This window comes from Chrysochloris asiatica, unplaced genomic scaffold, assembly GCF_000296735.1.
Source record: "Chrysochloris asiatica unplaced genomic scaffold, ChrAsi1.0 scaffold00075, whole genome shotgun sequence".
NCBI lineage: Eukaryota > Metazoa > Chordata > Mammalia > Afrosoricida > Chrysochloridae > Chrysochloris > Chrysochloris asiatica.
In genome coordinates, this window is record NW_006408593.1 from 12,184,378 (window position 1) to 12,200,423 (window position 16,046).

At 51.0% G+C, this 16,046-nt stretch overlaps 1 protein-coding gene across 2 annotated transcripts in view; it reads left to right on the forward strand.

Annotated features, from left to right (window-relative positions):
* Window positions 1-901: 901 nt before the first annotated feature.
* The window catches only part of DGKZ (diacylglycerol kinase, zeta), a 43,699-nt gene continuing 28,554 nt past the window's right edge, over window positions 902-16,046 (forward strand). The window contains exon 1 of one of the 2 annotated variants that reach the window (XM_006865050.1): window positions 902-1,113. In XM_006865050.1, coding sequence (XP_006865112.1) covers window positions 902-1,113 — 212 coding nt within the window. Of the gene's footprint in view, window positions 1,114-13,842; window positions 14,019-16,046 lie in introns of those variants that run through there. The other variant, XM_006865049.1, reaches the window with a different exon arrangement.

The window sequence follows — 16,046 nt, forward strand, 5'->3', positions numbered from 1 at the left end:
TAAGACGTTTTCCCCTCCCTTCAGTCTCACACCCCTGACTCTGAAGGTCGATTGAACTCTGGGACACCCTAGTCCTGCAGCCTCAGAGTCCTTAAGGAGGCTAAAGTTGGGGAAGTTTGTCCACACCCATGCCTGTCTGGATTTCTCAGAAATGGTCCATAACGGCTCTAGGCTAGGGATACAGGGTGACCAGCAACCAGGTCCATCTCCAAATTCCAGGCCTTGCTGGGTATGTTTCCCTCCCCATGCCCCTTCCCTAAATCAGAGGAGGTCTCTAAATCCCTGTGGCACCGACGGGGTTAAAGTCAGCTCCTGTAACCGCCCCCGCCCCCAACCTGCCCGCCGCGGAGCCGGAAAGCGCGGGAGAGGTGGGGGGGGGGCTCACAGCCGCTGAGTGACTGGGGAGTAATGATTGGCAGCTGCCAGCCGCGGGAGAAGGGGGAGGCAGCAGACGCGGTGGCCCAGGCGGCGCCCGCCCCGCGACCCCGCGCCCCGGCCAGGCTCGTGCGCGCCCTGGCTGAGCCGAGCTGACGGGGCGGGGCGCCCCTCCCGAGCCCACGGGCTGGCGAGAGTCTCTAAGGTGATACTCTGGTGCGCGGCGCGGCAGCGGCTGCAGAGCGCTCTCGCTGGGCTCCAGAGCAGCTCCTGCGCCAGCCGTCCGTCCGGGTGGCGCCCGGGTCACCACACAGCCCCGACGCCCGCCAGGCCCCCCAGGGGTGCAGGAGGACGCCGCGCACCCTCCCCAGGCGCCGCGCCCCGCACCTTGTTGCGCCGGTCGTCTGAGCCCGGCGTCGGGAGGGACGCGCGGACCCCAACGCGTCCACCCTCCCCGCGTCGAGTCCTCCAGCCCGGGAGGAAGAGAGACGCTGAACTTGAGCGGGGAACCCGGGGAGGTCGCGGCATGGCGGAGGGGCCGGGAGGCGGAGAGCCCCGCGGAGACGGGCCTGGCGGCGGTCGAGCAACCCAAGAGGAGGTAGTGCGGAGGCGCTGCCGGCGTGGGGAGGAGGCCGCAGTCTCGCAGCTGTGGCCGGAGGGGCCCCGGGGCCTTGCCCCAGAGCCCCCCCTGGAGGAGCACTTCCGCCACATGCACCTACGTAAGCAGGTGTCTTACAGGTAAGGAAGTTGGGGCGCTAGGACGCGCAGCGGTGGGATCACTTCCCACATTCAGCAACATTCATTGAATGCCCACTGGTGCTGGAAACTTGGGAGACTTCCTTCTCCGGATGGCCTTAGTCGTGCAACATGGAATTACCATACGGAAGTGCTTGCTGTGTGCCCGGCATTGTGCTGGGCTCTGAGGAGAGAGATGAGTAAGACACACACACACACACACACACACACACACACACACACACACACCCTTCCTCTAAGAGAAAGAAAGGACCCCCTACTCATTCAGCAACTCTAATCTGAGCTCTCCTGTGGGTGCAAATGTCAATCGAGTGTCCTGTGCACCACAGCTGAACCCCTGCTGCTGTGAGATGGGGGTGGGTGGGTCCCTGCAGGATCTGTTCTCGCTAATGCCCACAATGGCAGGTTGAACCTCCACCACGATAGCTTTTAATCAGGACTCCCTCTCCCTGGTCCTTACCACCTCAGGAGGAACAAGCTGGACTGGGCGCCAGGGGCCAATTTAGTGATCTGGAATGGATGTATGTAAGGGAGGGGTTCTTTCTGAACAAGGGTGGGTAAGCCACACTGACAGTGGATCTTTGGGATGGGGTACATCCCAGCGCAGACTTTACCTTCCTCTTCTCAGACCACAGCTTCTCCTTGGACTTGCTGACCCCAGCAGGAATAATGGAGCATCTGAAGTCTTTGAAACTATGGCCTAGTTAGGACACATTCCTGTCTATCCACAACCAATGGGGCTTACCTTATGTCTGAAACTACCCTGGCTCTCCCTGGGGTGTTTGGAAAGATGTTTCATCAAATCAGCCCAGCCCTGGGAGCTTGATGGATTCTCTTAATGACTGTGAGGTCCCCGTAATTTGGGGTGGATGGGAGAGAAGGGGAGAAGGTTGCTCCAGGTCAGGGCTGCTCAGAATGAATGGGAAGAGGGCTCAGCTTCAACAGGGCCCCACCTCCTCCACCTCGCCTTCACTCTGAGTAATAAGGTACAATGGGCTCCCATTGCCAAATTCTTCCAGAACATTCGGCTGAGAGGAGGTTGACATCTGCCTATGCCTTCTGGCAGCAGATGGAAGAATCCCCAAAAGTTCAGCCACTACCTGGGGTAGGGGGGAGTACAATGTAGAATCCTGGGAGTCAGAAGACCTGCTTTGTCTTCTTGCTTTTACCAAAGATTTGCTGTGTGTCCTTGAGCTAGATAATATCTCTCTCTGGACCTTAGTTCTTCGTCTGTAACATGAAGGATGACTCCCAAGGTTGCCCTGGGCTGTGAAGGAGGAACAAGCAGCATCTGGAGTTGGAAAGGAGGCCAGAGTTGGGTAGAGGCTTGGTGGGTGGGGAGCAGACAATATGTGAAAGGCTGGGATGGAGGATGCCACATGCAGCCACACCACAGAGCTGAGGTAGGAAGTGTAGCTTGTTCCACTAGAATGGAGTCTAGTGGTAACATAGTGGATTATGAGCAGGTCAGCAGTTTGAATCTACCAGTTTCTCTGTGGGAGACAGATGAGGCTTCTGCTCCCTTAAAGATTTACAGCCTTGGAAACCCTATACAAGGTTGCTATGAGTCAGAACCGACTCCACGGCTCATCACCACCACCACCACTACACACAGAGAGGCAAATACAAAATGTGGGATTACTCCAGGGTGGTTTCTGAATGAAGACCCCACAGCCCAGTCCATCTTGTTGCCAAGGACACAAAGTAACCAAACTTCAGAGGGAACAGGAGACCCCTGGATGACCTGTGTGAGCGTTGCAGAGGACCACACTAGGGCGGTGTCCAGTTGTCACACCTGGACAGATCAGACACGGTACCTTCCCACATCCTGGGCTCAGGCCAGAGCCCAACCTTAGGTCCAGAACTGGACAGGGCATCAAGCAAGGAGAGACCCCCAAGGAGGTCCTCGAAGTCTCTCCAGGTGCCAGGCCCATGAGACCGCAGTAGGAGAAGCTACACTTTCTGGTTAAGACCTCCAATGTGGCTTCCATCTGCAGTGGTCTAAGCACCGACTCTGTTCTACATGGACAGGCTGCCCTGAGGCTGGCAGCAGCTGCCCATTGAGTCCCTTTTTAAATCCTCCACCCACCACAGTTCCTTGCTGCTCTGGCTCAAAACTAAACCTCCCACCTTGCTGTGAGGAGTTGCTAAGAAAAGCAATTGAAAGCCCTTCACAGGGAGAAAAGACTTTTAGACCAAAATGTGCGGGTGCAAAAATCTGAGGGCGAGGGATGGAAAAGCGGAAATGGGCCGGTGGCCTGGCTGCCTCTGACGTAAGTGAGGACAGGGGCTGTCGGCAGGACAGTAGAGGCTTGTAGGGATGCGTGGGCTTCTGAGAAATCAGTTCTCCTCATTCCAGCCCTGGCATAGGCCAGAAGCAGCCTGGCAGCAGCTTTAAGTGGGTAAAGAGAAGGCAGGTCTGAGCCTGGCACAAGGCCAGATACCAGGTTGGGGGCTGAGGGGGAGGTAAGGGAAGGACTTGAGTCAGAGCCTGCTTGGTTTCCAATCAGATCCCTGAGGGGTGCAAATGATTGTCATTCAAATGTTAACCTAATGGTTGGCGCTTCAAACCCCTCAGCAGTGCTTTGAAAGAAAGGGCTAATGATGCTCCCTCCTATAACGATTCCAGCCAAGAAACACTGTTGTGCTGTGAATCAACTCCAAGGCAATGGGTTGGATTTTTGGTTTCCAATAAAAGAAAAAAAAAGGGTATGGAGGGTGTGTCCTGACCTCATATGTCTGCATTTGGCTGAGAAGAAAGATCTCTCCCATACCCTCAAGGAATTCCTAAAGGATCTTGGAGCTAATGAGGCCATTGGAGGGAAGGGTCCAGATGGGAAAAGCCAAAGAGATGCAAAGGATAATGGGCTGAGTCTGAAAGGACCAGTCGGGAGATGCAACCATGACCTTTGGGACTAAGCCCAGCAGTTCCCAGCCCAGATCTCTTGGGATTGCTTTTTAAATGGATGTTCAAGTCCTATTTTTAGAGATCCTGATACAGATCCCATGGACTGGTAAGCCAGGTGCGACATTGGAAAGAAAAGTCACGGAGGTCATGGAAAAGAACTAGCTTTATTATACTCACAGGTCCCAGAAACTGGAAGGTAAAGTACACCGTGATGCAGAGGGCCACACGGGGACTTACACCCAGGGACAAGGTCACAAGCAGCTGCAATTGTAGAAGAGGGCTTATGTATGGCAAACAGGGTGGAATTAGCTGAATTGTACAGGCTTCCTGGAAACTGAGCATTTGGAATCGTTCTGCAGACTGGGAGGCATGGGGGCTATCCCGCGTTATTGGGTACCTGGCCCCAGAGTGATTAGGATGAGGACATGGTGGCCCAGGAATAAAAGAAGCTGATAAATGGAGAAGTTGGAGAGTGGACTTAATCATTAGCTGCTCAAGAAGGGGAACAGACCGGCCTCGAGCTGGGGTCTCACAACTATGCCAAGGCAGCATTTGTAGAAAATGGTGTTGCATGGGGTTGGCACACTTCCTGCAAAGGACCAGACCGTAAATATTTTAGACTTCGCAGGTCATGCAGTCTCTGTTGCCACTACTAAGCACCGCGGCTGTTGTGTTGTTAGTTGTCATCCTGTCATTTCTGACTCATGGTGACCCCATGTGTTGCGAATAGAACTGTGCTCCATGGGGTTTTCAAGGACGAGGACCTTTTTACTTTTTCTTTTTTTACCTCTTGTTGTCATTTGAGTGCAAGTTTACAGAGTACATTGGCTTGCTCTTCAATAATTCATACACATTTGTTTTGTGACATTGACTTGCAGGTCCCACAATGGAACAGTACTCTTCCCACTTCCTTCCTGTGTTTACCATTTCCGGTCTTCCTTCTGCCTTTTGAGATTTATCCCTGGGCGAATGGTGCCCTTTTGATGTTGTTGATTGTTCTAAGGAGTGCATACCTCCCTGGTGTTTTTGTTCACCCTATAGACAGACCAGCCAATCCTCAAAAACTATTCAGGGTCAGAACCTCAAAAGCACTTAACAACAATAATAGACCTGCCTATTGTTTGGCAAAAAGTTGAGCCCTGAGGGCGAGTTCAGTTCCAGGCCTGAACAGTGATTAAGTGAGCTCCCCTAGTCTCCCCTAAGGAGCTCTGGTAGCATAGTGGTTACAAATTGGGCTGCTAATCTCAGGGTCAGCAGTTCGAAACTACCAGCTGCTCTGTGGGAGAAAGATGAGGCTTTCTGCTCCCGTAAAGATTTACAGCGTCAGAAACCCTATGCAGGGTCGCTATGAGTCGGAATCGACTCCATGGCACATAACAACAAACCAGTCTCCCTCAGGAGTACAGTGGCTCTGTCTAGAATAAGCTCTGGACTAAGAAACACAAGGTTGGTGGTTTGAGCCCACCGGCCATGCAGTGAGAGAAAGAAGAATCTTTCTGCTCCTGCCAAGATTTACAGTCTCAGAAACCCTATGCAGGGTCACTATGAGTCAGAACTGACTCCACGACTCTTAACAACAACCAGTCAGACCAGTTAGCCCAGTCTTTTTTAAGATTTTGAGTTTTGTTCTACACTTTTCTCCCACTCTATCCAGGACCTCCTATTATGATCCTTTTTAGAGCAGGGCTTTCACTTTTGGAAGCGGATCACCAGGTTTCTCTTCTAAGGCAACTGAACTGCCAACGTTTTGGCTAGTCCTCAAGCACTTAACTGTTTCTGCCACTCAGGAATTGAAAACAGCCACAGACGATACATAAATGATAACATGGCTGTATTGCTCTATAGAGCAATTCCACATCATTTTCCCTATAATGAAATATTATTCTTTAGATTTTCCCCTCAACCATTTAAAAATATAAAAACTGTTCCAGCCCACAGGTCACACAAAAGCAAGCAGCATCTTGTATATGGCCTGTGAGCCACACTTTGCTAGTCCCTGACCTTATATAGGGACAGACAAACACACAGGAAACAATAGCCGACAGTGGGTATTAGGAGTCAACTTGGGCATTGAGCAAAATGGCACAGACTTTCTGCTAAGAGATGCAGTACAGTGTATATGCACTGTATAAACACAGGCTTTAGAATCAGAGAGACCTGGGTTCTGACTCCTAGCCCCACACCTTTCTAACTGGTCGGTCATAGTCACCTCTGCCTCCTGTTCCTTCTGTGGAAAATGGAAATAATATTACCTACACAAGAGAGGGACTGAGAAAACTAAAAAAGATAAGAGATGTCAAGTTCCTGATTCATTCAAAAGCCCATTGCTGTCTAGTCAATTTCAACTCATGGTGACCCCATGTGTGTCAGAGTAGAACTGTGCTCCATAGGGTTTCAATGACTGCTTTTTCAGAAGCTGACGTCCAGGCCTTTCTTCTTAGGCTCCTCTGGGTGAACTTGAACCTCCCCTCTTTCAGTTAGCTGCCAAGTTTGTTAATCCCCCAGGGATGACTCATGACTCGGAAACAACTAAACCTGTCTCTCTCAAGTAGATTCCAACTCCTGGCAACTCCATGTGTTGCAGAATAGAACTGCATTCCTAAGGTTTTCATGGATGTGAGCTTTCGGAAGCAGATCATACAGGGCTTTTTTCCAAGATGCCTCAGAGTGGACTCAAACCTCTCACCTTTGGGTTAGCAGCTGCGTGTATGTTAACCATTCATACTGCCCAGAGACTTCCCTTCTGACTCATGTTGTTGTTGTTGTTAAGTACAGTTGAGTCAGTTCAGCCTCATAGCAGCCCTACATATGGTTTCTGAGGCTGGTGGGGTTGAACCACCAACCTTGCAGTTAGCAGTCCACTGTTTATTTTACAGTACTACAGCAGGACTCCTGACTCGTAGAAGGGATGAAACACAAGCTAGATGTTTTGTCATCTAGTCTGTGTTGACTCTCCTTGTGGTTTGGATGGTCCTGGAAGGCCTGAAGGAGGACGGCCTTGAGGGTTGGGTGGGTGACTGAGCTTAATCGTGACTAAAAGCGGGAGCTGAACATCTGTGTAGGTCCCAGCCTGCAGCCCTCCTCCTATCTCTTCTCCCCCAACAGAGGGCTGGCAGGGAGCGACTGGGGGTGCCAACTGGCAAGGGAGGGTGCCCCCTGCTGCGGGCACGCGGCTGTGGGTACACAGCTCCTCGAGGGAGGGGCACCTGATCCAACTCTCCCTGCTGCTATTTACCAGAAGCTAAAAATAATCCAAGAGTGACAGGGAGATGGGGCCGATTTGTAATTTAAATAGCAACAGGATAAAGCAAGGAGCTGCAAGAGATCACATTCTGTCCTGAATTAAAAATGCAAAAACCGGGGGCAGAGAGCTGGAGCTGGAGCTGGAGCTGGGGGAGGGGGCGGTTGCCAGAGGAAGCCGCAAGCAGGGGTCCATCCTTTTCCCTTCTTTTGGGAAGGGCTGGGCTCAGCCCGGAACTCTTTACCCACCCAGCCCCCTCGGGATCTGTGCTGACAAGTGAGTCAAAGGCCAAGAAGGGCAGTGCCCTGTGAGGGTGGGGGTGGGAGGCAGGCCTTACCAAAGGCAGAAGTGTGGAGACTGGAGTCCTCAAGAGGGGCTTCTTCAGTCCCATTGTGGCACCCCAGGCCTTGGGACATATGTCTAGCAGCTCTGTACCATGACAATAGAATCATCTGAGTATATAACTAGGTTCTGCTTGGTAGACTGTCAGGATTGTGACCAGGAGCCAGGCATCACAAAAGCCTAGGTCTGAAGCTCTCAGTTTTACTTCATTTGGTACATTTTCAGAACAGAGCATTCAGAGGGGGTCCCAGGGACAAATGGGGGGAACATTTCTCCCAGGCATGGGACTGGACGCTAGACTTTTGCAGGGCTCCACTGTGTGTGAACTATGCTGCAGGCCTGAGAGGCTCAGGGAGGAAAACTGAGCAGGGGCCCAGAGAAAGTGAGGTCCACTGAGCAGTCCCCCAATTGAAAAAGGTTTCCCGTACTTGAACTAGAATATTTTGTAGATCCACCCTATGCTAGTGTGCCAGGTCCCTTGCAAACTCATTTAGTCCCCATGGTGACTGTCAGGAGAAGCCCTGAGGGTCAACGGTTCAGCACCGGACTGCTAACAGAAAGGCTGGCAGTTAGGACCCAGCCTTCTGGCATGGCGCTGTGGATTAATGCGCTGGACTGCAAGTCAGATTGAACCATAAGGTCGGTGGTTCAAGCTCTATACAGGAAACCCTATGGATCAGAACCAACTCAAGGGCACTTAATGACAAGCAGCTCCAAGGGAGAAAAGCCGCCTAGAAAACTCTATGGAGGCATTTCTACTCTGCCACGTGGGGTCACTAAGAGTTGGAGTGCCTGTTCTAATCACCAGTTTACAAATGACAAACAGAACCTCAGAGAAGTTAAGCAATTTGTCCAAGATCACACAGTCAGTAATTGTAGAGCTAGGATTCAGCCAGAGATTTGTTTTAATCCCAAATCCATGGCCTTTTGCTCTGGCAGACTGCTGAGGACCTGACCTGCATATTTAAAGAGCTTTACTTTTGGCTCTGTGTAAGTGCACACATCCCTGGGGAGAGGAGGAGACTAGGAGAGGGGTAAAGAAGCTGAAAGGCTGTTCTGCAATCTGGCTCAGGAGCCAGCAGCTAGGGAGAGGGTAGGAGGCCTGCTGATGCTGCCCTGGGCTGCTTGGTCCCCTTTGGGGAGATCTAGGAGTCCTAGTGTGGTGCTGTGGGTTAATGCACTGGACTGCAAAGTCGTTTTGAACCACGAGGTTGGCGGTTCGAGCTCACCAGTCACTCTTCAGAAACCCTATACAGGGTCGCATGGGTCAGGACCAACTTGATGGCACTTTAACAATAACAACTAGCTGACCCAAAGTAAGCTTCCTTACAATTCCAGCCTGGGGACCTGGAAGGTGCCAAAGGACAACTTCTAACAAAACTTGAGGTTTTAGGGACCACTTTTGGCTGCCTAGCTGTCACAAAGCAAATGTCTTGCCCCAGTGAGAAAGGGTTCCCAGCCCCACCTCCAGGGTCCTGCCTGCTCATGACTTTAATGAAGCTGCCCAGAAGGAGCCTAATCAAATTTCCATCTGTCCTTAGCCAGTGACACCTGCAGCCCAGCATCATCAGTCTCCTCAGGTTGGGGCAGAGGCCTGACGCCTACACAGAGACCAGCGATCTAAAGGGACCCTCAGGCTCTGAGTTGTTCCCAAGGGCTTCAGCAGGTACCTCATCACAGACTTGGAGACCTAGAGAGAGAGACTTAGACCAAAATCCCTGCGTATCTAACAACAAGTGTTCATGTAGAAGGAAGCCAGTTTGTCTCCCTCTTGCTCAGCTTTTTTGGACAACTGCATATATTCAACTTGGAGTCTCTGAGTAGCACAAATGATTAAGCACTCAACTACCAAAGAAAGCTTGGTGGTTCAAACTTACCCAGAGGTGCCTGGGAAGACAGGCCTGGTGAACTGCTTCCAAAAGGTCACAGCCTTGAAAATCCTGTGGAGCACAGATCTACTCCGCACACACGGAGTTGCCATGAGTTGAAATTAACAAGAAGGCAACTAGCACCTACAACAACAACAGTCAACTTATTTCAGCTTCCAGGAGAGGCTACTGAGTATACACTGTGTGCCCAGTACTGAGCTAGGAGCTGCATTGCTGTTAAGTGCTATTGAGTCAGTTCCAACCCTTAGCGACCCTGTATAGGATTTCTGAGGAGTGACTGGTGAGTTTGAACTGCTGACTTTGAGGTTCAAAGGAACTTTGCAGTCCAGCGCATTAACCCACAGCGCCACACCAGGACTCCATAGGAGCTGTGTAGGGCTCTAGAATCTTATAAAGAAACAAGACTAATGTACACAAAAGATCAAATCATCTGGAACAGGAGTCCAGGTACCGTAGTGGATTAAGAGTTGGCATGTTAACCACAAGGTCAGCAGTTTGAATCCACCAGCTGTTTTTGTTCCATGGGAGAAAGAGAAGGCTTTCTGCTCCTGTAAAGATTTACAGCCATAAAAATCCTACAGAGGGTCACTATGTGTCCGAATCAACTCAATGGCAGTAGGTTATTATTGACAACAAGGAGCCCTGTTCTGTTCTGTCCTGTGGGTTACCATCAGTAGGAATTAATTTGGTGTCGGAGATAGTCAGGTGGGAGTTCTGACTCTGGAATGGTATTTGACACTTACTGTTATTGTTAAGTGCCGGTTCTGACTCATAGCGACCCCATAACCCCACATAGTGTTTCCAAGGAGTGGCTGGCTGGTGGGTTTGAACTGCCAACCTTGTGGTTAGTAGTCCAGTGCTTATCCTAACAGCACCTCACCAGGACTCCTTATTAGAGATTTACAAAATATTTGTCAGTGAATAGAGACAAGGGAAGGAGATTCCAATGGAACTGTCAGAGCTAGAAACCATCTTAGAGATCACTTGTTTTAGAAATGAAGGCCCAGAACCTTCCCCATCCCCCCTTTCCAATACCACCCCTATCTCTGATTCCCCACTCGTTTTAGAAATGAAGCCCCAGTGTCACACAGCAAGGACTGGAATTTGAGCCAATGGAGACTCTGTATCTGGGACTCTTTCCACATTCTTACCTTTGCTGCGTGCACTGGGGCTTGGAGGATGGAGATTTTGACAGTCTAACATGAAGGGCTGCAAAAGCAGATGGGGTGGCAGGGATGAGGATGGCATGTTGAAAGAAGTGTGAGCAAAGAGGGAAGGAAAAAGGGTTTATTGAGCACCTACTGAGGCTGGCACTGGCATGGCCTGAATCGCAAGAAAAACTCTGCAGGAAAAGCCTGCAAAGTACAAAAGGAGAGAGGAGGCAGCACATTAGGATCCTTGAAGGCCAGGCCAAGGACGCTGGCTTGATGGGTTTTGAGAGCAGAGAATGTCCAGGTCGTGGGTTGTTCACTGCCCTGGTACATTGCTTTTCCCCAGCTCCCACTTGTTCATCCAGGCCATGGAAAGTAGAACACCTTACCCTCTGGGGCTTCATCCAAGCCCAGAATAATTTTCTTACCCAGATTCCTCTTCCTGTGTGGATCCCGGTGAATTCCAAGGGGTCCCCAGCTCCCCAGTGCTGACACATATTGTCCTAGGAACTGCCAAGGGCATCCTCCCCAGTCGCGTGCACCTGTCCCTTCCTGCCTTGGCCTCCCTACCACACCTGGACAGCAGAGTAATGATTGACAGCTTTGAAGCGTGCAAGCTCAAGGGGGCCCCAACGTCACAGTTGGGATTATTCTGCCCCTTAGAGCCTCCAGCCTGCCTGGCTTCCCCTCCAGGAGCCACACTTCCTGCCCTCTGCTGCTCCGGGGCTGCCAGATGCCTCAGATGGAAAACAAGCCCAACCCCATTTCCTCTGTTTAACTGATCAAGCGGCTTGGAGAATGCCTTGGAGAGGAGGATAAGACCCTACAAGGCCTCCTTCCAGAATTGGCCTTGGCCTAGCTGGCAGTGTCTCTGATAGGTCACAGCCTTGAGTGACCCAGAGATGATGAACTGGCAGGAGAGTCTTTGGGAAAGGGGCTGATGAAGCGGAGGCACATCACCTGCCCACATCCCCAACCGAAAGCAACAGAGCAGCTTAGTTAAGAGCCAGACCCAAGTTAGAGTCTAACTCGCACCACTTACCAGCTGGGGGACATTTATGATGTTGCTTTTGTTAGCTGCCACTGAGTCAGTCCCCAACGCATGGGGATCCCACGCACAATGGAATTTAAAACTGCCCAGTGACTGTTGTGGATCAGATCTTTGTGATCCCTAGGGATTTATTTTTCTGAAGGAAATCTCCAGGCCTCTCTTCCTAGTCAACCGTAGTCTGGAGACTGTACTGACAGGTAGTAGCTGAACATGAAGTGGGAATTGAACCTGGGTCTCCTACTAGAAAGGTCAAAATTCTACCCCTGAACCACCACTGTCCCTCATCCCCATCTGTAAAAGGAGGAAAAGAACAGAGTTGGCTCAGAGAGGATTAAAATGAATCCACCTGTGAACCACAAGGTCAGCAGTTCAAAACTACCAGCTGTTCCACGGAGAAAGATGAGGCTTTCTGCTCCCATAAAGATTTACAGCCTTGGAAACCCTGTACACTGTCTCTATGAGTCAGAACCGACTCCACAGCACATAACCACCAACCACCACCAGTGAGCTACTGTGTGTTTATGTACTCAGTAGGTTTCTGGCATGGAAGTGTCCAAGAGATACTAGTTTTGTTTCATTGTTACTGAGTATTAATTATTCATTAGATAGTATGCATTTATTAAACAAATATTTATTGGAAAATATTATGTTCCAATCTAGAGGATGCAAAGTGACTATAGCACCCTGTCAAGGTTTCTAGAGAAGGGATTGCACTGTGTGCACCGCCGCCCCCGCAGATTCTGTGCCTCAGGGCTTATTGAACTGAGCTGAACTGACACCATTTCTGTCCTCGAGAAACTCACAGCCTTCCTGGGGTAACACACATGTATACGACTCATCATAGAGCAGTGTGAGTAAAAAGTATTTAAGGAAGGTACAATTCCTTGTGCAGAACCAACTCTAATAATAAATGGCTTACTATTTCTTTACCATCACAGTTTGGCCTCTAGAGATCTATCTGTCCAGCCACACTGGTCTTTTTGCTAGTCTTCAGGGACCATAGGCATGTTCTTTCTCAGGGCTGTTGCCCTTGCTCTTCCTTCCACCTAGCATGCTATCTCCCCAGACTGTCAGAGTTTGCTTTCTCGATTCATTCAGACTCCAGTGATCACCTCCCCAGAACCTTCACCATCCCCCCTTTCCAATACCACCCCCATCTCTTCCTCCTTCATTTTGGCTTCATTTTTTTTCTTTACAATGTTACCTGACATTATTTGTCTCATTACTATCCTTGTCCATGAGGACAAAGCCCTGCTTTGTCACTGTGCGGGATCGCTGCTCATGGACACAGTGTCGGGCGCATAGAAGGCACTCAGTAAATATTTGTTGAATGAATGAATGTGTAAACCCTTTCCCCACTCACTTAATCCTCCCACATCCCTGTAAATTCTATTATTATTATTGCCCCCTCCAATTTTACTGAAAAGAAAACAGAGGCTCAGAAAAGGTCCTTTCAGAGTGTATTCATTTGTTTATCTGTTTATAGCGATCCTTACCCTATGGGGCAGTTCTACTCTGTCATACGGGATCACAATGAGTTGAAAATTGACTGGACAGCACCCAACCACATTCTGAAAGTCAGTCCAGGTGGCTCAGAGTGGTTTATGACCTGCTTATGACCAATTTACATAGCTGGTAAGTGGCAAAAACAGGACATGCCCCACATCTCTGATTCTGCCCACATTGCTCTTGCTACTCCCATGTGCCTGGGCCACAGTCATACAGAGGTGCTAAGGACAGAGAGCTAGGCACCCCAACCAGCATTCCCAGTGGCTGTGATGAATGGGAAACCTCAGCAGGGTTAAGAAGTGAAGGTGGGAGAGGTTAACGGAAAGGAAGACCAGACTGGGGGTGGGGTGCAGCTTCTAGTCCAGGCAGGCCTGGTGGCGGCCTGGAGCCTCTGACTCTTGGGCTGTCTGTCTCCTGTTGTTGGGCTGGGCTTGTCCCCACCTGCCCCTGGCCCTCCCATGCAGCTCCACAGCGCAGTCGCCTCCTGCCCCCGCCAGCGGAAGGCGCCTGCAAGGCCTGTGGTCCTCTGCTCCTTGGCCAGCAGGCCTCTCGCAGGCTGCCCCCCGCCACCCCCCCCCAGGTCAGGAAGTGCCGAAAGAGGAAGAGAGTCGCTGGGCAGGATGAACGCACTGGGGGCCGGCCACAGTGCCGGGGGAGGCTGCGATGTGGCCGCAGTTCTGGGCCCAGCGGAGACGCTGGGGACAGGAGAGGAACAGCAGCCTGGGGCACTGAGGCAGATGTGGCGCTACCGATCCTGGGACGTGCCACAGATCCCAGCCGAGGCCCCCCAGACACAGTAGGTTCTTGGGATGACCTGGGTGTGGGCTCAGGGACTTCTGTCTCTCTGGGAGCCTTTTCTCTGGGGTGGAGAGGTGGGCGAAGTACCATGATACCACCTGCTGCCTGCAGCTCCATGGAGGCACAAAGAAGGGCACAGACAAGGGAAGGGGGTTCTCAGCATGGAGTAGGGGAGCTCTGGCATGGTGAGACCTGAGCTCACGGGAGGTTAAGAATGGAGGAAGCTAACCGCATAAGTATTTGTGGAAAAGAGCTCCCACAGAAGTGTGGAGCTGGATGTTGAAGCTTTCGGAACCAGCTGTAGGACCTTGAGGAAACTCTTCATCCACCTCTGATCCTGGGAAACTTCCCCACTAGGACCCAGGTACTCCAGGAAGCAAGTGTCAGATCTGCTTGGGAATTTCATCCCCTTCTCCTGACCACTCTGGCACCAGCTGCTGTCTGGAGGGCTGGTCCCCACCTTCTCCAAGCCAGCAGGAAATTTGAGGGCAGCTGGGAGAAGTTTCTGGACCTTTGATGCTGGCTAGTTCTCATAGGCTTGCCCTCAGGCCACAGCCTCCGGCATTGGCTACAAGTGTCTGGCTGAGGCTGGAAAAATGAGCTGCCAGAACCACGAAGGAAAGGGTGAAAGTGAAGGTGACACAGGATGTGGCTTTGCAGAGAGCAGCATGAACAGAAGTGGCACTCAGCTGCAGTGGGCATCAGGGTGGCAGGGTATGGGGAGCGGAGGTGACAGGGAAGGGAAAGGAGAAGATCATGCTCGTTAGCTTCCTGACCTCTCTTTGTCAGCCCTGGAGCTAGCTCTCAGAGGCTGCTGTAGCTCTTGAATCCCAGGCATGTGTGTGACGGCTCTGCCACCATACATGGCTACTCATTTGCTTTCTCGTGTCTGGAGGAGGAAGATTTCTGCCACCTTTGAGAGTGTACTTGTGTGCATGCGAGATGTATTTCTCTCTGTGTGCTTGTTAAGAGGGATACGGCAACGTGGAACCATTGTCTTGGTGGGTATTTGTGTGTGTGTCTGGGTGCTGCAAACAGTTAAGTGCTTGACCACTAGCCAAAAGATTGGCAGTTCAAACCCACCTAGAAATACCTGGGAAGACAGACCTGGTGATCTGCTTCTGAAAGAACCAGTCCTGAAAATCTTAGGGAACAGCTCTACTCAGCACACCTGGGGTCGCCCAGAATTGGAGGTTAACTCAACGACACCTAACAGTAGCAACAGCAACATGGTCTGTCCATGAACGGGAGTGGTATACTGTTACTGTTCTTTGCAAATGTATTTCCGAGGGCATAAGTCGTGTGGAGGGAATTCGTGGATGTTAGAGATCTACAGGCTCCTTTGGCTATTGTATTGTTAGAACGCTGGGTGTTAGGGGTGTGTGAAAAGGTAGGAAGCAATTTTGATTTGAATGAATTTGTCTGTATGGGAAACATGTCTGTTCCTCATTGGTGCTTGTATGACGGTCATTGTTCCTCTTGTATTTCTGAGTGTGAGAGGCTGGGGTAGTTGTTGTTGTTAAGTGCCGTCGAGTCGATTCCGACCCATAGCGACCCTGTATAGGGTTTCCAAGGAGCAGCTAGTGAGCTCGAACTACCGACCTTGCAATTCAAACGGCTTTACAGTCTGGCGTATTAACCCACAGCGCCACACCAGGACTCCAGTTTGAGTAATAAGTGAGCATAATTGTGTAAGAAGTGTACATGGGGGACACTGTAACTTTTGTCCCCAAGGGTTTGATTTGAACCAAGTGCATAAGAATGAAGATTGTGTGTGGTGGTTGCGAGGAGTCATGGGGAGCATGAAAGAAGTATATATTCCATGTGGATGTGGGAGGGAAAGTGGTGGCAGCCGCCTTCACCGGTGTACATTTGTAAGAATGTAGGTTGTTTGGCGTGGGGAGGCTAAGGGGAGCCTTCTGTGTTTAGGTGCCTCAGTGCACGTAGGTCAAGTCCTATCGAGTCTTTTGGCCCCTGGTAGACCAGTTGCTGAGTCCTGGTGTGGCGCTATGAATTGATGCGCTAG